The sequence below is a fragment of the Chroicocephalus ridibundus genome, chromosome 1, assembly GCF_963924245.1.
Source record: "Chroicocephalus ridibundus chromosome 1, bChrRid1.1, whole genome shotgun sequence".
Lineage (NCBI taxonomy): Eukaryota > Metazoa > Chordata > Aves > Charadriiformes > Laridae > Chroicocephalus > Chroicocephalus ridibundus.
This window is the reverse complement of record NC_086284.1, coordinates 184,292,202-184,314,247: the sequence shown is the minus strand read 5'-3', so window position 1 is coordinate 184,314,247 and position 22,046 is coordinate 184,292,202. Positions and strand designations below refer to the sequence as shown.

Here is a 22,046-nt window from a genome sequence, read left to right as displayed (position 1 = left end):
AATTCCAGGAGGCTGAGGAAAAGGGAAAGACCATTGATGATTGATGGAGTGCTCTGCTGCGGGTTGTAGATCAGCTGAAGGTGCAGCTAGGTCTTAGGGTGGTCTAGTGATGACAGTGCCTGCAGCCCCTCTTGGCTTGCTCCCTCCCGTGGCTGGGGACTCAAGATATTTCCTAGCCCATTGACTGCCACAGCTCGTGACACAGCCCCAGCATGGAGGCTGCACTCGAAGAGCTTCGGAGCTGTTGGCACCTTGAGTGAGTTCAGCCACAACTTGTCATGGATCATCTGTGGTTAATGAAAAGGGGGCTTGATTCCTCCCCAGAGGAAAAATGACAGTACAAATTCTTTTTGTGGAGCAATAAATAGACTCTTTATTCAAGCTTTGCGAGCAGAGACTTTGGGAGGAAAAGCAAGACATTTAAAATGACAGAAAATAATTGGAGTAACTTCACAGAATTATTGTATCTGGCTTTGAAAATAAATGCCCTAAGTTTGCCTTGGGATTTATATTGGAGCAGGAAATCATTAGCCTATGACAACATGATATTTCATTGACATCTTCTAAGTATACCCTTCCTGAAATGTTTCCCATTTTAAAGCAAGATTGTGAGTTTCAGCGATACCAAAATCATATCATATTCTTATTTTATTTATGTTCCTTTCTGTAAGATACAATTTTAACTACTTATGAAAATCATGTATGAATTACTTCTGAGATTTAAATGTTCCTTGAAGTAGAACTTAAAGAAGATGTGGCTGAGATCAACAGACCTATGTAAGACTTAAATTTTGCTGTCATGTCAAAGCAGAGTTTGTAAAGAAAAGATATCTTTTATTGGATGAGACGAGATAGCTGTGTTTACTAAACTATATATGCCCAGGTATCTTGCCACTTAATTTACTTTAATAAAATAACAAAACTTACTTTCCTTAAACGGTTCAAACTATACACCGTCTTTTATACAGCATGACTCTTGCATAGTCTTATATGGGCTTTTCTCTTTAGGAGGTCCGTGTACTGATGCAGATATTTGAATGTGAAAGCTCAAGATATATATATTTTTTTATTTTATTTTATTTTGGTATAGGCTATATGTGTGGGCTCAGAAAGTATGCAGATAATGTATCCTGCAATCTTCGACCAGCTGTTGGCCTTTGTAGAATTTTCCTGCAAGCCTCCACAGTATGGACAGCTGGAAACAAAGCACATTGCAAATGCAAAGTATAATCAGGTAATTAACTAGAAATCTCACTTGTTTCACTTGGCTGGTGAACCCAATTCAGCTTCAGATATAGGTTGTTTAGCAAGATGCATTTATTCCATCTGTAAAAACTTCACTGTGCATGTTGTGTAGTAAGTTAATTTATTCGCATTTTTTTACATGCTTTTGTTATCTTCGTTTGCTGCCTTTGAATTCTACTTTGCTTTTATACATTGTATTCCTCCGTGTAGGAAAGGTCTTGCCTGGACACCAGACATAGTGAATGTGTCTGAATTTGTCCAGTGAATTAATCTAAAATAACTTGTCCTACACATCATACTACCAAATCTAATAGGAAGACACAATAATTTTGAATGGAGAAAATTCCCTCAAGCTGCAAATTTTTGAATTGCACGTGCTGTAGAGAAGTGGGACATGTTCAATAATTTTTATCTGTGTACTCTGCTGTTCACTACGCATGAGCATCTGATTCAGTGTAATCGAAGAGGTAACTATTATATATGTATTAATTCTTCTTATTCTATTTGTCCTGCAACACAATGGAATCACACTAGATACAACTATTTGCACCGGTGAGTTAAATTTCCTTAAAGATTGTCCTAATGTAGTTGTCTTGCCTAGAATGCAACATTTCTTCTACTTAAATGTACTTTACTTCAAAGTAGAGTACATTTTCTTAGTCAGACTATGTTGTATTTGCAGTTTTATTGCTTGGACCATATTCTTAGCAAACCTTGCATGCATTAAACTGAGAGTTCAATGCAAAACATACATTTTTCTGTTCCTTAATTAAGACATCTTCACGTATAGTTCAGTAATTTACTGATTTCTTTTCCTAGGCGGAATGGGTAGCGTTGAATTATGTACCATTTGCCGAGAGATCATTAGAAGTTGTTGTGGACTTATACCAAAAGACAGCTTGCCATAAAGCTGTGGTAACGGAGAAGGTTCTTCAGAACATCATTAAGGTAAAAGTTTGTCCTGCAGATGCTCTGAATGTAATTAACTTCTATTGAAAATTATGAGGTTTATTTTGAGCTAGTGTTAGTAAACACTTTCTGGGAAGCTTAAAGCTTTAGTAAACAAATTGATATTTTATGAAGATGAGCAGCAGGTAGTAATTTCTTTTGAAGCTGCAAGGCTATTGATTACGCCATATGCATTGTTCTTTAGCTGGATAAATGTCAGCATCAGTATGTCAGTGTTGAGATAAAAATTAACAAATTTGTTAGGCCACAAAATATTAATCTTTGAAAGTACTGTGCACCTGAATCTGGTAAGCAGGTCTCTTAGTAAATATCGCATGGAAGGCTGAAGACTGATATTCTGTAGACTGGCATATATACTCTGGGGACCTCTGCTCTAGCTATTACTTTTGATTTGCTTTTAATGACTTTGTGTGTCATTGATGTAACTATGAAATGTTAAAAGGTGCACAAATGTGCTTTAAGGTGAAATTGCCAAACTCTTAACTTCTTTTTGACCTTGTTTCCATTTTAGCAAATAATTTTGATAAATAATAGAAATAGTAATAAATGTCTGGAAAAAAATGTATGCAACCTACGTTGGTTTGTAATGACTTGGCTCACATCAGCTTGTTCCTGTATAGAAATTTAGAAACCTGGATGCGTTTAAAATAGTTATGTGGTATTATTTGGAATCTGTTATGAATTAAGTATTTGTATTTCAAAGTTAATGCAGTTCAGCAGTTCAACTGTTGCATGTTAAGAAAAGTTTAAATTTTGTGAGGCTTTTTTTCTTCACTGTGGAAGCACTTGGGATAGCTTTCTAGGAACAGAACTAAACTCTCCAGGATACACTCATGATAACAAACTGCTTGCAATCTGTTAGATGTTAGGCAAGCCCGTCTGTCAGGCTTCACAGAAATGGTGTATGGCAATACAGAAAAAGAAAATTAGTATGTGGTTTCATAGTTTAATCGATAATGGATCAACTCTGACTTCTAACCTTGTACTTGGCAAGACCTATGCGTTAGCCAGCTGGTATGTGGTAAATCATCTTTATAATTATATTTTTAAAAGAGCACCTCATATACCAGCAGAAAAGGTAGGGATGTGTAATGTGTACTGTCACCTATGACAGTGTCTGCTAAGATATTCTTCAAAAACCTGTCCTATTCTTAGATTGGTCTGAGCAACTCTAAATTTTGTTTTAACTTTCATTTTGCAGATGCTAAGAATACCTCTTAGTCTGAAATATTCCTGTCCATCTGAAAGCACATGGAAGCTAGCTGTTTCCTCTCTTCTCAAAGTTCTCTCTATCGGACTACCTGTTGCAAGGCAGCATGCATCTTCTGGAAAATTCGACAGTATGTGGCCAGAGCTAGCAAATACTTTTGAAGATTTCTTATTCACCAAAAGGTAAACACAGTTTCCTCTTTTCTTTTTTTTTTTTTTTTTTTTTTTTTTAAACTGGAAATGTTTTTAAACTGGAAAATATCTGTAATTTCTTCAGTAAATGTGTGAGTAGAATTCAGTAAAAATAGCCTTATCTTTAGCGATATTTGATATCTGAAAATTATTTTAATGAATGAAGGAAAAAAGGTAGTCAGTCTGTCTACTTCAAAAAAAAGTATACTTTTAGAAAGCAGTAGAAAAAACTTCATTTAAAAGGTGAAATGTCAGAGCAGAAAAGAGCTTGACTGACCTCTGAATACAATGCATAGCCTCCCTGACCAGGCCAAGGAATTCTGTATGGGCTCCCAGCGATGTTTACTATAGATTTGATCAAGAGTTACTGATGAGTACTCAATTTGTTCCTTTTTTCACTTTGAACAGAATTGCAATAATATTTTTTTAGTTAAGGTGAACAACATTTAACTGTATGTATTTCTCTTGAGTTTCATCTTGAAGTATTACATTTAATATGAATTTTGGAAAATTGTTTCTTATATTGCTGTTCACTTGAAGCCCATAGTTATCTTGCATTTGTTTCTACCCAAGATAAATGACTGCATCTTAATAATTACCCATGCTTTATTTATAATACTTTGTGGAAAGTGTAGCTAAATAGTCAGATTTATAGCTAGAGAGACAGGCTGATGTGTAAGTACGTGCATAACCTCTCAAGAATGGAACACTGTAGATGTGGGCAGGTTGAGAAAATCCAGAATTGGAGAATAATAGTGAATAGAGACTTAGACAATCTGACCTATTAGTTTGTTCAACCAAAAGAACGTATCATTAGGAAGACATGATAAATCTTCAGAATATGCTAAAAGATTGCTCCAGAGAAGAATTTTTATTGTTCCTTGAGAATGCGTAAAAAATGGATTTCAGTACAGCAAAGATTATTTAGGTTAGACATTAAGGAAACCTTTTACAGTAAGGAAGTTTAGGTATTGTAGAAGATTGCTTAGGGAGCGGTATGGTGTTTCCATCCTCTGTGAACTTCTGTGGGTAAGCATCTTTTAGGAGTAGTTTAAGTGTATCTAATAGTGTCTCAGATTAAAGGACAATGTGGAATATGAAAAATTTAATTCCCTGATTTTCTGTCTCTATGCTGATTTCAGTAGCAAATTAATCAACTTTTTAGTAAAAACAGTTGGGTTCTTCTGTATCTAACACAAATATGCTGTGTATTTGTGTGTGTGTAGTTTTCAAACACACAAAAATCAGCAACGAAACACAGCTGCATTTACTAAAGATGAATAAATAGCAGCTTGCCCAAAACAGACAAAAAATAAATACCAATGAAACTCAATTTTAGGGACACATCCGTTAGTGAAAATGTTTGTAATAATGAATGGTTTTGGAATTTCATCAATAGGGTTACATGAATGAAAAAATCTTTCTTTTGTTTTTGCATTTACTTCAAAAAATATTATTAAATAGGAGAACATTAAAATAATAAAAGTCATCAAGACTACATAAAAGACACGTTAATCATCCAAGTTTTTGTTTTGATGCTTCAGTGTTTCTTTAATTTAAAATAATCTTTGCAGTATCTTGCTTGGTTTTTGTTTTGAGCTGTGGTTAGTAGTCCTGCTTCCATTCTGAGATGGGCAGTCCAGATCAGTTAACACTCTATAATCAGTACCATTGTTGGGTTTACAAAATTAAAATGAAGGTTTCTCAGGTTATTGTAGAAGAATGTATATTCACTTAGAAGTTAGTTTGGGTAATACATACTACTATTTGTTGTAAATGACCTAAATATCTGCAAAACAGATGAAACAAATCCATTTTGCATGTTTTTAGCTGACCCACACTGGCACTGCTACGGTTTTGGTGTATTAATCATTCATAAATCCAGGGTAGTAAGATTATCACATATCTTCGATGTAATTCAAGATAATCCACTACCATCTGCATGACCTTTTTGGCCAAATATGTTGTCTGTTCTTCTTAATTTACAGTGAGTGATTTATACATTTTTGAAAGTTGTTCCAACCACAGAAATTCCATCTTAACATGTTGCTTGCTAGAAACAGTCACCGTTGGCATTAATTCTAATAGCTTTTGCCAGCTGTCATACATGGGTGAATATCCTCTGGAGGTAAAGGAAAAATAGTACTTTTGTGAATATTTATGATGCCCCTAAGTCTTAAGAGGCGCTTAAGTCTTGTTTTGCCTCTTAAGAGACTAGAGTGTATTCTATAATTTTACATACAAAATGTGTTTTAGGGATCAGCATTTTCATCAGAATTAAAGATGTTCTCAGAGAAGTTATATGAAAACTTTTCTGTTCTCTCATTTAGAAGCTTTAAGGTTCAAAAGAATTTAAAATATTAAAAATAGGCTGGTGGTTTATAGACCCATATGGCTACAGCAAGATTATTTGGCCTGTTATAATTAATAATGGCCATTATCGTTATTCTTTCCTGGCTCATTAGGAGTAGGTGATTTTTTGCTTATACACTTGTACGTTGTGTGGCTACTGACTGTCTGGTTTGGGGTTGTGGGGGATAGCAGTTTATCTTCGCAAATGCGTGGTTCTTCTGCTTACAGTTAGAGCCCTATCCCTTCGTAGCTTTAGGACAGAGAGCCTTTCTGTTCCCTCTGGTTCCCAGAGGCCTGTCCCACAAGGCCTGAGCCTTGTGGTCCTAAAAAAAAGTTAAAGCTAAGAAGGGAGTATGTCTGCCTGATGCCAGTAGTCAGGACAATTAGTGATAGCAGTCATTTCTTCTTTTCTTCATCCTTTTCCTCCTCCTTCTCCCCACAATGCACCTGAAGCGTGCCTCTCTCACTGTGATGCAAGGAGGGCTCTAGAGATAGCTGTGGAAGTTCCCCACGGTGAGGTGATTCTCTTCTCGTTTCCTTTGGTTAAGTCCTTCTGCACTTCTGTGCAAGATGCTGTGAAACCAGCCTTGGCAAATAAGGCAGCCTGTCCCTTTTGCGTTAACGTTTTCTGAATTGTGTCTTTTAGTGGATTGTAATTGCAGTATAGTCAGTCTCTTATATTTGTAGTTCTTCTATTTCTAAGTAAATCGAATTCAGAATTTTCAAATTTACGGTGTTCTTCCATTTTTCTTTTCTCTTTGTTATAGTTCTAGTAGAAAATACATGTTAATCATAGTGGTGTCTTATTCCAGAGTAATTTGGGAGAATTTATTCACTGTTTTGAAAGTAACAGCTAAAATTTATCGCAGACTTGAGGTGCATGTCAACCTCCAGATTACAGGGGAAGGCAATGGAAACGTGCTTTTATTTCCAGCTGTCCATGTTGGTCCTTTATTTTTGACCAGCTACGTGGTATAAAAACTGTTTTTCAGTGTGTTCCCTGATTTATTTATATTAACAACGAGTTGTGTCTTCTAAAACTCCTGGTAGTACTTGGATATTTGTCCATATCACCAAAATCAATTGATCAAGCCACAGATGAGAAGATGAGAGCACCCTTTGCTCTTAGTTAGATTTAGTGACTTGTAAACTTGACTTGGTGTTAGTGACCCTGCTGGCCATAACTGTGGCTTACTGCGGCTGTGAGTCAGTCATCCCTGGTGGCTTTCCAATGTGCAAATATGCCATGCAGGACAGGGGGCTTATTAAGTCAGGTGCAGAAGCATACAAGTCTGGCTGCGCTGCTGAAGACCAGCATGGATTTGAAAAGGCTCTGGAGCGCAAAGAATTTGGAAAATGCAATTCAGAGATACCCCGAGAGGTTATTGGTGAGACAGAGTAACAGCATTACTGCATTATCTGGATTTTTACCATTATCCAACGTGTCACCCCTTGTGACAGGAATACAGTTAGATATATTCAGTTAGACTTGAATGAGGTTAAAACTGAAAATTGACTTTCTTATGCCAGCATTCTGTAATTTTTCCTAAGCGCTCTGCTTCAAGGAAACAGAAATGTTTTATCACAAAGAAATTTACTTTTCTTCCTTCACTCCTGATACCTTTTCATACTCCACAATTTTTGCTATTTAATGTTCTACATGTTCCATGCTATTATCTGTCCAGGCTTCATGCAAAGCTAGGTAAATATCTTCCTTTTGTATCTGCTCTTCAAACCTTTATTCTTCAAAGCTGACTTAGCACTGCTGGGATGGTTCTAAATATGAAACATCTGCATCTCTGTAAAACTCGATAATGTCTTAATTGCAGTCAGTCGTCCTAGTAACACTGCATAACAGATTTGGCTAGTTTTTCCCGTTAGCTTTGTTCATTAAAATACTGTCTCATTTTCATACGCACATTCTCCAAGTCTCTACCTGGCCGAGAATAGAGTGGAAGGATAAAACTCTTTCTATTCCACTGATGGTCTGAATTTTTAATCAACGTTTTAAACTTTTTTCTAGTCTAACTCATAATTCTTCTAATCACTGTGGTCCTAGAAGTTGCATGTGTAGGTAGCCTAATATTGCTTCCAGCAGTGAAACTGAGTTGGCGTTGGTTAGGCAAGAGGTCACTGTGGTTAGAAGAACCCTTAAATTAACAGCTTTGTGAATCTCTGTGTTTAAAATAGCAAACCTCCCCTGCATGGTCTTGCCTCTGTCTTTTGGACAGGAACAGGATTTCAAGCCAGCTGTGGGGCTGAATGAGAGGATCGTTGATGTTTCAAAAGTACAAAGCGCAGCAGAAATGGTCTCTGCAGCTTTGTACATCAAGAAATTTGAAATATAGCCAAAAAACCCAGGTAAATGAAAAAAGAAAATGTTACTGTCATAGAGAATTAACAGCTTCCAAGCAATAAGTTTCAGCTGTTCATTCTTTTTTTTTTTTTTTTTTAAAAAAGCAAGCTACAGCTGAGGAGGCTCAATAATCTTGATTTTTATTATAAATCAAAATGACATTTAAGAATTAATACATTTCATGTAACTTAATTTACACAAAATTGTCTTCTAGTAAGAGGCTGGTCTGTTTATTATTTCATATAATTCTTCTTTCCCAGAGGCTTTCATGGAAACATGTCAAGCCATTATACAAAATAAAATCCAACAAATGTGTGTGTATATATAATTTCCTAGAGCAGAAGCCTGCACTCACACGAGGGAATTAAATCAATACTCTCCCAAAAAGATGCTTCAGAGCAGAGTGCTGCTGTGCGCAGCAGGACTCTGGGTAGCTGTTTGCTCTTTGTTGTTACGCTCTAAAGCCCTCCCTGGATGGGGGGCAGCGACTGGGGGCTTGGTACCCAGGAAAGCCTGCACAGAGCAACAGTCGACATCACCCCGCCTCTGGTCTTCCCTGGATCTCGACCCTTCCACTACACTTCAGCTGTATTGCATGAGAGCAGCAAAGCTTTTGGCTCCTGGATAGATGTGTCATATAGACACCTTACAAAAATCTATTTACCTGGGAGTAATTTGCTACATGAACAAGTATGTAGCATAACGTGTAGCCTATCTGGCAGATTAGATGTAGATGACTGGACAGAAAGGTCTTAACACCTCCTTAAAGTAAAGCTCAGTTCAGAAAGTCAGTCATTCATTAATTAGGAAGCGTTAGAACGAAAGCATCCTGTGTATTTCAACGTGGCCTGCATTTGTATGCATCATAATACTATTACAATTACTATTTAAAGGTACTTCATGTGTTACAAAAGGTACCGACTGAACAGCTACTTAATATTTCATTTTATTCTTTGTTTTCAACATGTAACTCCAAACTTGCTGACTGCCTAACACACAATCCAATAACAAATACAGTACCTCGTGTTTTCATCTTTGCTTTTTTTCTAGTCGTACGTGTAACACTTGAGTGTTTCACAGACAGCGGTGAAATTATCCACGTGAAGTCCCTTTGAGGAAGGGAGATCTATTTATTTTTCAAGCAGGAACATTGGTACATACTGTCATAATTGTCAAAAATGAAAATTAGCTGTAGGAAAAAAATGAAAATTAGCAGACTGAACTTCAGGTGTGTCATGCTAAGCACCCAGAAGATGGGGGGAAAAAAGCCTATCTTGGAAAAATGTTATTTGACTTGGTCAGCATCATATAGGAGCACTGGGAGGGGGGTGGGGGGAAGAACCCAAACCTGTTAGCTAAAATAACTGGATTTGAGTGAGAATTAGAAGCCTCCAAAGTTCTTAAAGCTTTCGTTAAACTTGCCAGTGGGATGGAGAAGACAGGCCCAGAGGAGTGCCCTTATGAGGACAAGGCTGGCAGAGGTCCACAACCGTGTGTTTGGCAGCCGCCTTGCCAGCGTGCACGTGCTTAGCTCACCCACCATGTCTGGTGTTTCCTGGGGAGGGACAGGGGGTGGGGGAAGAGCCCCCCGCACTCCTGGGGGCTGGGGAGGGACCTTGGAAATAGGCCAGAGGATGCTGGTCTGCTCATCACTGCAATACTGCACCGATTCCTCTGCTCACGGAACAGCTTGGGTCTTTGTTCAGTCCAGAGCTCTCTTTTTCCTTGCGTCTGCCTCTTCTGCCATAAATTAGGCAGGGAATGTTGTGGCAGATTGACCCTATCATTTTCCTTCCTTCTCAGTAGTGACCATCCTGTGTGCTTAATCAGATGGTTTAAAAAAATAAAAAAATCATCATCTAATTTAAGATGCATTGTAACATGCAAGCATACACAATAGCAGCAAGTTGAAGTAGAACAGGCAATCTTAATTCCGGTATTTCTAACTGTTCCTTTCAAGTGGTCATATTTCCATACTGTTCCTCAGCTTGAAGATGTTACATAGTTATTTTAAAAAGACAAAAAGTAAGATTATAGGAAAAGGAGAGAATTCAATATATGAAATTATATTGAACTTACGTAGAGCCTTGTCTCTCATTTTTGTTGTTAATGCTACCAGTTACTCCATTAGCTCTAGTAACATACCACCTTCAGTGCAAATCAGGTGCTATGGAGAAACTGAACCCACAATCCATCAGGTTTTGCAACCATCTTTAAACTCCAAAGAGACATAAGCATGAGGATTCCGACTTCTGCTCTATGTCAGGAAAACGAGAACGGCGTAACTAGGTCAGAACAGACATATATCTAGACCTGTGTGCTGTTTCTGTTGGATTTATTATTAAAGAAGAGTGCAAGGTTGGCCACATAGTGGTATTTTCATGACATTTTCAGCCTCCCAATTTACGTAGCTCAGAAAATTCTTGTACCACAAGTTGTCACTGGCTCATAATGGGTTTTTCTTCTAACAGTTTTGCTAACTGTATGTTGAATCTGCGTAGATTTTAGCAGGCAATCCTATGATTATGGGATTATAAGCAAGATATTTCAGAGTTTATCTATTGTGTGAAATACCTTCTTTGGTGTTTGTTTGGTTTTTTTATCTCCACTAACCCCCCCTCCTCCCAAGTGCCGTAGAAGAAGATCTGTAAAGCAAAAGAGTTCATGGTGAGGACCCAACACCCGCAGAGAGCTCACTTGAGCTGTTTTATTTCAGAGTTGCTCTAGTCTGGCTTCCTGTCATGCAAGCATCTACAAGAGCTTGGGGTACTTTTTTTGGTTTAGTTTCATTGAAAATTAATCCAGTTCTATGCACTATAATGCCCCGGTTTATAAACAGGGATGTCTAAAAGTTTAACTTGAAAAGTCCATGTCTGATCCAAACTAAAACACTGATGCAGGCACATCAGCTGAAGTAGCTGATTGCTGTGTCTAAGTTGGAGGCCTTTACTATTTCTGTCCTGCTGAGGAACTTGGCCCAATAACTCAACAGAACCATAATCCAGCAAAGGAAAGGAATTTGAATTCACGGAATGGGTAGTCCAGAAAGTACAAGGAAGGACTCAAAAAATGAGATAAAACTTCACCAGAGAAAACTGCATGACTAATGGTTGGCATAAAATTTCCTATCAAATGATACAAGATTTCCAAATTTCCAAGGTATTCTACCTAAGGTATTTCTACCTACCTAAGGTAAGGTAGGACCGTGTAAAGTATTGGCTAATTTTCATGGTTGAATCACTTTTGGACATTTCATCTGTAAATAAATGTTTATATTCAGTGGAAGACCTGCAGAAAGTTTTGAATTTCTTCAAAATTATTGTTTGTAAAATAGGTTTATCTCTTCATAAAATTCATTAAGAATAAGAATAAATACATTTTTTAAGTTATCAAGGAAAAAGACAAAGTAATGTCCCATTAATGAAAAGTGTGTTTCATGGACGTGGAAGAAAATGTAAAATTAAAATCAAGTTTTTTATAGAGGTACTGCCGAAAATGAAAGGTCTCTTGCAAAGTGAGAGAAAAAGTAAAATGTAATAAACTCTGATCCCCTGATGATACCTTCACAGACTCAGCTAAACAGATACTGTGACTTTTGCACATGTAAGACAAGAGAGATTACTTTGAGATGCATATGAAAAATGGTGTTGGTGAGGCAAGTCCTTAATCAGGTCCATCAGTTGTAACTCTTCAATTTTAGTGTTCTACTACTTTATTCCTTTGAATCATTTTCATCATAATTATTCATAAGATTTTATTCTAAAATGTTAATCAGTACCATATAATAGTACCAACTTGATGCATGTAATAAGTTTAAATGTCATGTATTTTCCCATACCTGTCTCCTTACACATGTTGTGCATTTCAAAGTGTAACATAGTGTATTTATTTTCAGTACACCACCTGATAATCTCTCAATTCAAGAATTTCAGAAGAATGAGAGTATTGATGTTGAGGTAAGGAGACTATAACAAATACACTGTTGAACATAACGAGATAGTGACATTCACAGATTGCATTTGGTCTGAAATAATTTTTTGATAAGTTACCCATTCATTATTTTTTTTTGTGATACTGTTTTCTTTGTTTGAAAACAAGACAGGAAATTCACGGGCTCAGAATTTGGCTGCTTCAGAACTTGGCTGCTTCAGAATTATGCAAAAAGTAGGAAGAGGCGTGCCAAAAACTACTTCTTGTGCACTCAAGTTCAAAACAGCGTAGAGTGGCTAAACCAAAATGTGTTTCTGCTTCTAACTCATTATTTGATTCTATTTGTTATGTTATTGCCAAGTAATTACACAGGTAATTGTAAACCATGGAGGAAGCTGACAATTAAACCTAAAGTGAGCGCTTTCTGTGTTGAGGGGGGGCATTCAATCAGCAATGACATCGTTGCCCTCCAGATGTGTTCTCAATACCAAAAAGCTTGCGCATAAATGAAGAAATGAGGTCTTGTTTGTGCAGTCCAGAGGCCGCTGTAATTGTAGAAGAGATCATGTTTGGTTGGGTAAGGCCGAAGAAAATCAAGAGAAGATGATACTTTGAATGAAGAGGGACTGGTCCCCTTTCATTCCAGGACAAAGGGATGTGGCAGAGCAGGGATCAGGGGTAGAAAGGAAAAGGAGTTGGAGAGAAGACACGGCAGTACCTGTGGGTTTGGTCACCTGTCATCTCTCTGGAGTGGCAGCTGGGACACAAAGATTCCTGGATGAAAACCAGGAGTGGTTCTGTTGAGCAGAACTCTGAGATCTGATGCATTAATTCATGGAGATCTAAACCCACTTTGTTTCTGACTGGGAGCATCAAGACCATGGATAGAAAGCATTCCAGTTAAAGGGCACTGCCTTAAGCTTGTTCAGATAATTAACTCACTTGTTCTGCTTTGCAGATGTCACGTTGTAAGCATGTGATATGTGTTAATGTCATAGTGAGGATATCGAATCGGGCGGAGGGAGATTCCTAATGTTAGATCTTCTTTTTTCAAAACGATAAATTCGATTTGAAGAATATACTTCAAATGTCAGTGGAAATCTGAGCGACACCTGCTTCAGGAACTCCAACAAAAGTGAGGGGGAAAAACAGTTTATTATTTCAAGTTCAATGTTACATGCAAGACCACAATTTTTGGACATACCTGCAAATTTTAAAAGCTAGCATTGGAAGATTTTGTGAAGTTTCATTAGGCATGTCTCTTTTGTTTAATGTTTCTGTCTTCTTCATAGTAGAATTACAACTTTAATATTCAGAAAACCAATATAAATACATGTAATTTATTTTAGGTGGTGCAGCTTATCAGCACAGAGATACTGCCATATGCTAATTTTATTCCTAAGGAATTTGTTGGTCAAATAATGACTATGCTCAATAAAGGCTCAATACATTCTCAGTCATCCTCCTTTACAGGTATGGTACCTGAATGACAAAAGATACGGTGATTAAATTTGGTAGAAACTAATGAAAATGTTTAGAGTGCGTATTCTGATAAAGACTTGAGGATCTGTGGCATGCATTCAGTATAGACTTGCTTTTATAAACTATATCTTATTTCGTGGAAGTTGTTGAGCATTCCTTGCAAGTTTTTAAAAATTATTTCCTTACTTCTTAGTCAGTATCATATATAATATTGCACTTGTGTTACTTTATACTTTCTACATAGTTTGTTTTGCATTGTGCCAGCTGAAATAGTTCTAACAATAATTTCAGACAATTTAATATCCTGCTCTTAAAACCTAAATGACTTTAGGATAACTGTAAGGTGTACCTAACCAGATACCTCTTCTGCCTTTAAGAAAAAACATTTACAGTTTTTTAGGAAAGGTGAAAGAAATGGATATAAGCCACTACAGAGGAAAATATTTGGATCGTACAGTACCAAATATTAGTACTTATGATGTAGAACTGGGGTTGCTGGTGTTTTGTAATTGATTTCATATATTTTATTATTAAAGCATTGTCAAGTAGGTAACACGTTACTGGATGTGTTGCATATTTTATTTCTTGAGACTATTGTAATTATTGCACAGTCACCTTTTCTTAGAATGTATTCTTAATATTTGTTCATATTACTGTTAATCTTTTTTAATACTAGAAGAGCGGTAACCTTTTTGCAAAATACAATAAACTGATTGAAATGCAATATGTAGTGTATCGGCATGCATGCTGCACAATTAAGTATGACGTTTTACTTTCGCAGAAGCCGAAATAGATATTCGAATGAGAGAGGAATTTTCTAAGGTGTGTTTTGAAACACTGCTCCAGTTTTCATTCAGTAATAAAGTCACAAGTCCTCAGGAAGGCTACATTTCTCGAATGGCACTTTCGGTGCTCTTGAAAAGATCCCAGGATGTATTGCATCGCTACATAGAAGATGAGAGATTGAGTGGCAAATGTCCTCTTCCACGGTACGTACGTTGTCTTTAGGAAGTGAAAGGTATCAGCAGTACTTCACGAGAAGGCGGCTGCATTCCAAATATCCCTCAGTCATTCAAAAAATATTTTGTGTGGAGGGAGGGGTGAAATTCAAATCCAGGGAAATGTTTGTGGGGAAGACATTTTAAAGAAAATGTTGGTACCAATTTTTTTGTTGAAAAAGCTTTAAATTATGATGGTTGTATTCAGTGCTGTTACATAGACAATAGGAATGTGACTTAGTAACTAACATTTTCAGTTACTGAAACAATGTTTCTGATATCTGTAACATAATGCTTCTGAAATATGATTTCCCTGTATTTCCAGTAGAGCTGCCTGTAGTTTCTAAATTGAGAGGTGGAGAGGCTCCCTGAAAATAAGAAAAAAATACCCAAACAGCAACATTGTGAATCATTACTTAAGTAATTGTTCTTGAAACAGAAAAATTGACTAAAGTACCAGGAAATTCTTTTAAATGGGAACTTACTTAAATTTCATGTAACTTTTGAAGGTTTTGATCATGAATGAACGAAACTGATTATTTTCATGTTACAGTTAATCATGTTACATGAGTATATTCAGATCGAGATGTGTATGCGGTTACTGTTCCCAGTATCAAATTTAAATCTATCCTAGCTGAGACAACAGCAATGATGGTGGGGAAGTTAAAGACAAATGATAACCTTAATCTTTAAATATCCTTTTTTTTGGTAGGTTTCATTACAGGTGTTTGCATTACATGTTTTTTTTTAATGTTGTGTAGGTTTCAAAGAAAACTTGAGAAAAAAATGAGTAGTTGACTGTTTGCATTTTTCCCTTTGTAGGCAACAAGTAACAGAAATCATATTTGTTTTAAAAGCTGTCAGTACTCTCATAGATTCACTTAAAAAAACTCAACCTGAAAATGGTAAGTTATTGTTGAACAACATGGTTCTAAACAAGGTAACATTATACCCACCACAAAGAGATATTTATTTTTTCCTGTAGTTGTTTTCACACAAATTTAAAAGAAAAGTGTAATCTGTAAGATTCGGTATTTTGTAATTCTCTGTGTATGTAGGTGGCAGGTAGACCAAAAAAAAGACAAAGTTTTTCCAGTATACCTAAAAGTGTAAGGTACTAAGATATATTTAATAAAAGATGCCATAAATTGAAGATTTCTATTTTATTAGATAGAGCTTGGTGTCTTCTAAAACCAACCAAACCAAAAACCTTCTATAAAATGCTAATAGGATTCTTAAATATACGTAGTCTTGCTAGATCCTTTTTCTTCTCATGATACCTTTATAGGTTGCTATGGATCACGTTCCCATCGGTGCCCTCTGCAATTAAAGGGGTGTACCAGTAAAGCGCAGGGCCAGGCTGTTAGATACTGAAACTTGCGGTCTTGCTTTCCCTCCCTTTCTGCTCTAGTACCTTCTGTCCCCTGTATTCAGAAAGATGTCTTAGCTCATTGATGCCCAAGTAAATGGCTGACAGAGGTATTTAAAGGGCTGAACTAAATGGAAGACCTCAGCTTCATTTGTAATCATGTGTCCTGATCCTCCTGTAAGCTGCACCTACTGTATGCATAGAGAGTTCTCACCAGAAAACTTAGTCAGGAGTCTTAGTATTGGACTCTGCAACTCTGACAGAACTGCAGATACAAAACTTCCCTCTATCTCCCTGCTTTTGACATTATGAGGAACAGAAAAAAACCTTTTGAACCCTGAAACAAACGAACAAACCAGCCTTTCCAGAAAAACACAGGCAGGTGGGTTTTCTGAAAGAGGGAGTACCTCACTTGCAGCATCGCTGAGACGCCAGATTTATGATACTGTGGTTTCCAAGGCTGATGGCAACAGGCTGAGGGCAGAACCCTGCCAGGGTACAATAAAGCCTTTTGGCGAGCCCTGAATACAGCTGAAGCGGTGCTTTGGTGGGCTTTTCTCTGAGGGGTAGAGCAGCCAGCTCAGCTGGACTTGTTCACCACATCCCTCCTCCCGCAATGAGAGAAATTCTTCATTCACCTGGTCCATATTATGGCCGTGATTGCCAAACCTCCTGCAGACTTTCTTATGAACAGAATCACTGGACAAATTAGAGAATTGCTTTGCTCCCGCTTTTTGTAGCTTTTAATAACTTTCTTAAAGAAATAAAATTGTTAACGTTGTCTGAAATAAGGGTTTTGTTCTCTCTTGAAAATAGTACTAAACCAGAGATAAGCAAGGAAATGATATAGCAAATAAGATTCATTCTACAATGTTTAACTTCACTTGTTGGACTAACAAACTTTACCATGGATATTTTTGTGTCTCGGTCCAGTGTTTCTCCCTCTGCTTTCTATAGCTCTTGTAATCTGGAATGATGTGAAATTAGTAGAAGGCCTCATCACTGACAAATTTCCAAAAGTGAAAACTGCATCCAATTCAATTTTCTGTCAATAGCTGAGAAAAGCAGGCAGAATAGGTATGTGCGTTATGGATTTAATAAAAGTAGTATCTTCAGTTTGTCAGTTCATCATCCAGAAAACACAGCGAATGACTCGTAGAAACACAGGTGTGTAGCACCATTTTATGGATATCCCATCTGGCTTCCAGCTGCTGCTGCAAAAAAAGAGTATGGCGCTATTGCAAAAATCCTACTTCGTGTCTGAGAGCCCCGTACAGATATGCCGTAGTGTCTATATAGCACTAGGTACCTATGTTTAGGCACCTGAGTGTGTCCTTATTTATACAGGTATTGAAAAAAATCTGTTGTGAGAATTTGGACAGTAGTAAGTGATTGAATCTGTTCTTTTCTTCCTTGCAGTCGACGCTAACACATGGGCACAGGTTATTGCCTTGTACCCGACTTTAGTAGAATGTATCACCTGCTCGTCCTCGGAAGTGTGCTCTGCTCTGAAAGAGGCACTGGTTCCCTTTAAGGACTTCATGCATCCACCAGCATCCAAGGTACAGAACGGAGAGTCTTGACCCCATACAACTTTTTTTTATTATTATTTTTGAAGGAAAAAAAAGTATCCAAAAATGTTTGTTCCCGGGTGAAGTTTCTCTGAGGAAATCTCTTGTGACTAGTACTTTGGCAACCAGTGCTGACTGCCTTTTAACTGTACTAACAAGAGCTCAGCAATCGATGAATACAGGCTATATCTCAAAGGTTCCAAAGTGAGTAGCAGTGCAAACCTTTACTGAATTTACTGAATAGCTGGAATCATTTATAATCTAATGTACTTGCTACAGTATCTTGAAGTGGTGATTGAAAAGTGGGCTTATGTACAGCTTGTTGTGTATGTGTTAATGATGTAATTAAAAATATTTCAATTCAGTCAGATTTATTAGGCTGGTGTTTTGCACCCTTTTTTTGAAGTACGAATTGTACTAAAATTTTATGCAAGATGGTACTGTAACATTCCATATATCTGTAACCAGCCTTTGTAAACAAAGGGAACTGATAATACTTGTGTGTATAATAAATGGTACAGTTCTGTATAAAATAGTTGCATTTATTATTTAAATTCTTTTTAAAATATTGATAATGTTAAATGCTTGAAAATGTATTTATTATGAGTAAGTTGTATGCTTGCATTTTTACTTACAGTTTGCCTTCTAAATTGCCAGATATGCTCATTCATATCTGATTATGTTCTTAGTTTTTGCTTAATTGAATGTATCTCCTCTGTGGCCATTGGACATAGAAGAAAGGGTCATATGACAAAAGATTGCAGCAAGCAGTCAGTAGTCTGCTGATCTCAAACTTCAAAGTAGTTGACCTGAAATAAGTTTGAACATGCAGAAATCCACTGTAGCACTTCAACACTACCATACCTCACTTCATAATTATTTGTTTCAAGATGTTTGTTCTACTCAACTCTATCCATTTTTGTAGTTGCAACCTTGCTTTAAAAAAAATAAATACGTATTTGAGGGTTGTTAGCCTTTTTAGACCACCTTGGCAGGTATCACAGTCTTTGAATCATGACCCAGGAAAGGTGATTTCAAATATCTGAAATACTTGGCGGTAATATTTTGTTTAGTAATTTTAAGTGCTTTGTTTTGTACTGTCTTTTCAACCCAAACAAATTGTTCTAATCTTCTAATTATAAAGTGTGTCTGATATAAAACCATGAGAATTGTATTTTTGAAGATACTCATTTAGAAGTGCAGTAGAAATTGTCATGAAGCAAATGTGAATTTGTTTCACTTTCATATAATACACAATTGAAGCAAAACACTTTTAAGTATTGTTTTTAAAGTTTGTGACTTAGCACTTAAACTCTTATTATTAAATCATTAATTATTATTTCAGTAATGTTTCACCTGTATTCACATATTTTTAACCTGTGATGTGAAAGCACAAAGGCCAAATGTAAAAAAAAAAAAAAAAAAAGAGAGCGAGAGAGAAAAAAGACGAGACAGGTGCCTTTCTATGGAATTCAGAGCTTACTTTTAGGTTTTTGTTCCTTAAAGTCTTTTGTAGACATTAAAAGAGATTATCATGCATAAGAAATGGTATTATATCTGTTTGCTTTACATGTTCCTGGCTAGAGGGACATTGATTGGTACATGTGAATAGATGCAGAGGTTGTAGGAGCTTCAAGTTGAAGGTGTGATGAACTGGTCAGGGTCAGAAGTACCCTGCGTAAATGATGTTACACAAGCATAGCTTTGAGCAGCTTGCTCCCATGAGGCTCCAGTTTACGGTCCTTTTTAAAAGCTTTCTGTTCCAAAGTACAGTAAATATTAAAGAGGCTTCAACATCTTGCACATTTCTCTGTGACCAAAGTTGCGTGGAACATAATTGTCAAGCGTCGATAGTCTTTACAGAACACACAGTTTACATTAAGGAAACAAATGCTTCCCATTAACAGAATTTATGTCAAAATAGCTTCTTTGGAGGAGCCATTCCAGCATAAGGCAGTACATTATCCGTACTCTGAAAGTGAAAACCTGGCAACTGCTCTCCTAATTAGTGGAAGATAAGTCAAGGTCTATGAGGTCATTAAAGAAACAAAGTGTAGGACAGGAAAGAAGGGTATTAATTTGGTTCAGAATATATTATCTTAACCAGAATTTCTGGAAAGAGGTGTGCAGAACAAACTGTTTGTTTCCAATGAGTTTCTAATTGGTTTTTCCGTGATAACACAGATGCACTCTGTCCAATGAAGCAAATTTCAGCTTTATCTGTATTTTAAAAAGGGGGTGTATAAGTCTTTCCTGACTCTAGAGCTTAGAATGCTTTGCCACCTATGGACATTAATCTTCAAAAGGTTTTGAAATAAACTACCAATGAGCTAACTTTCCTTCCTTTCCTCTCAATTACAAAATGAATAATAACTGTACTATTTGTGGCATGTTTTGGACATGCAAGCTGAGGTTGACCATATTCGAACTGCTTTCCTGATTTTGTATAGTGTGAGAACTCAAAGCTACTTGGTTTAGAAAAGAGGTTTTTCATTGACTGATTTTGTCTGTGAATAAGACTTATTCCCTTTACTGTGCCTTCTTGTCCAGCACTCAAATGTTTCTTCCAACTTGAAATACCAGTTCCTTTTTTCTATTTGTACTTTTTGCTAAATATTCTTCGGGCTTCTTTGATGCAAACAGCATTTTTGAATACTTAAATTGCACATTTTTACATGTTTCTAACAAGGTAAATCTCATTTACGAACAAATTTAATTTAATGTTACCTATTGAGTAGAGCCATGTCCAGGTCCTTTTCAAGTCTGTAGGGCTGCTTAGTTGTGAGAAGTAAAACGTGTGGATGTTTTCAGGATTGGGGTCTGCATTGTGTCACTGAAATCAACTAGAAAAGGGGTACAGCTGACTGTACAAATGCATCATCTGGAAGTTAGAAGATAAGCATTAATTACTTATTGAATGTAACCGCAGTCTTTACCTTTTTTCGTCTTCTTACCAACTTCAAAAGAGGCATGGATTGGGAATCCAAAGAGAAAATGTGGGGGTCTTACAGATTATTAGAAGGTTCATATCAAGATTTTGGATTACTTGGGAAAACTTGTATGTCTCGATGCCATGACCATTGCCTTAATGTACACAAGGATTTAAGATTACATAGTAACTGATTAAGGAACAGATGCCTCAAGCTGGGAACTTCTTATAAAAAAATCTTATTCTTAGAAGTAACCTACAGTAGTTATTTGCTTATCGTCGGAGATGCTAATCTAACGGGGCATCTGTTTTGTTCCCTTGTACGTGTGCCTGCTTCCCTACCTGTTTTATTGGTGAACAGTGAAATGTCACTGGACATTAAGCCACATGAAATACGTGGTCACTGTTACTGATTTACAAGAGCAAGTAGGAGTACGTCTGTGAAACTTCAGTATCATATTCTGCAGATGGTTTTCTTTTTTTTTTTTTACCCAGCTTGAGTTGTTTTTTCTTGCCAAACGTCAAACCTTCTTATAGCTCGCCATGAACTCTTCAGGCAAGATATTTTTAGTGAGGTTAATGCCTTTCTTTTCCTCAGCACATGGCAAGCACAAGTACTAGTCATCAACGTATTCTACAGAAATTAATTTAGAGGTTCAGAATACTACTGTTCTTGGGGGGGGGAAGCAAGTTTTCTCCTCATCTGTTTTCTGTATGGCTCAGTTCCGTGTCTTTTACTACACAAAAAAATTGCAGCTTGCTACTCATTTCTTTCGTGGGCAGGTGCCTTCTACAAGATCTTCTAAATTATCACTAGCAGAAATGCCCCTAGTTTCCAGGGATGCAGAAGTTTCAGAAAATAAAATGTACTGCATGTATTTTCTGTCACTCTATTCTGATGTTGCATTCTGTCATTGTTCTCCGTGTCACTTTTCAAGGGACAAGGGGAGTATCATAAAATGTTATTGTTTGTGTACCTGTGCAAAGTATGTGTACAGTGTTGTGAAGGAGTGAGCTACGAAAATGTGACTTGTGTGGTACCAATGAATAATGTTTTTCTTCCCCCTTTAGCTTGGTGAACTGAGATTGTGTTGCTTTAAGAATTCTCAGGAATGTCTTCCAGTCTTATCAATTAAAATATTCTATGATAATGTATGGTGCCCATTATGAGCCTGGTTTGGTACAAAAAAAACATTCTCTCTTAATGATTAGTGTTTGCACACGCAGGTGAGATACAGAATTTTCATCTCTAGCACCTTTAGGTAAAAATGCTTAGGTAGGGATGTAAACTGTTTGAGACCTCACTGATTCCTGCAGCTTTCTAAACAGCACTGTATGTTACAAAGCTAAAAGGACGCGGAGAGTTTTTCCTGGCTGCGGGTTATGAGAAAGTTTAGGTATTAAGGTCTGTGCAGTATTTGGTTTATCTCAAGCCTCAGGAAAG

General features: G+C 36.8%; 1 protein-coding gene across 3 annotated transcripts in view; it reads left to right on the top strand.

Annotated features, from left to right (window-relative positions):
• MON2 (MON2 homolog, regulator of endosome-to-Golgi trafficking) overlaps window positions 1-18,037 on the top strand; it is a 73,518-nt gene extending 55,481 nt beyond the window's left edge. For 2 of the 3 annotated variants that reach the window (XM_063323066.1, XM_063323068.1), the window contains 9 exons: window positions 1,091-1,234; window positions 1,780-1,797; window positions 2,065-2,193; window positions 3,416-3,606; window positions 12,219-12,279; window positions 13,603-13,726; window positions 14,517-14,724; window positions 15,556-15,638; window positions 17,522-18,037. In XM_063323066.1, coding sequence (XP_063179136.1) covers window positions 1,091-1,234; window positions 1,780-1,797; window positions 2,065-2,193; window positions 3,416-3,606; window positions 12,219-12,279; window positions 13,603-13,726; window positions 14,517-14,724; window positions 15,556-15,638; window positions 17,522-17,685 — 1,122 coding nt within the window. In that variant the 3' untranslated portion in view covers window positions 17,686-18,037. The remainder of the gene's footprint in view (window positions 1-1,090; window positions 1,235-1,779; window positions 1,798-2,064; window positions 2,194-3,415; window positions 3,607-12,218; window positions 12,280-13,602; window positions 13,727-14,516; window positions 14,725-15,555; window positions 15,639-17,521) is intronic. The other variant, XM_063323067.1, reaches the window with a different exon arrangement.
• Window positions 18,038-22,046: the final 4,009 nt, after the last annotated feature.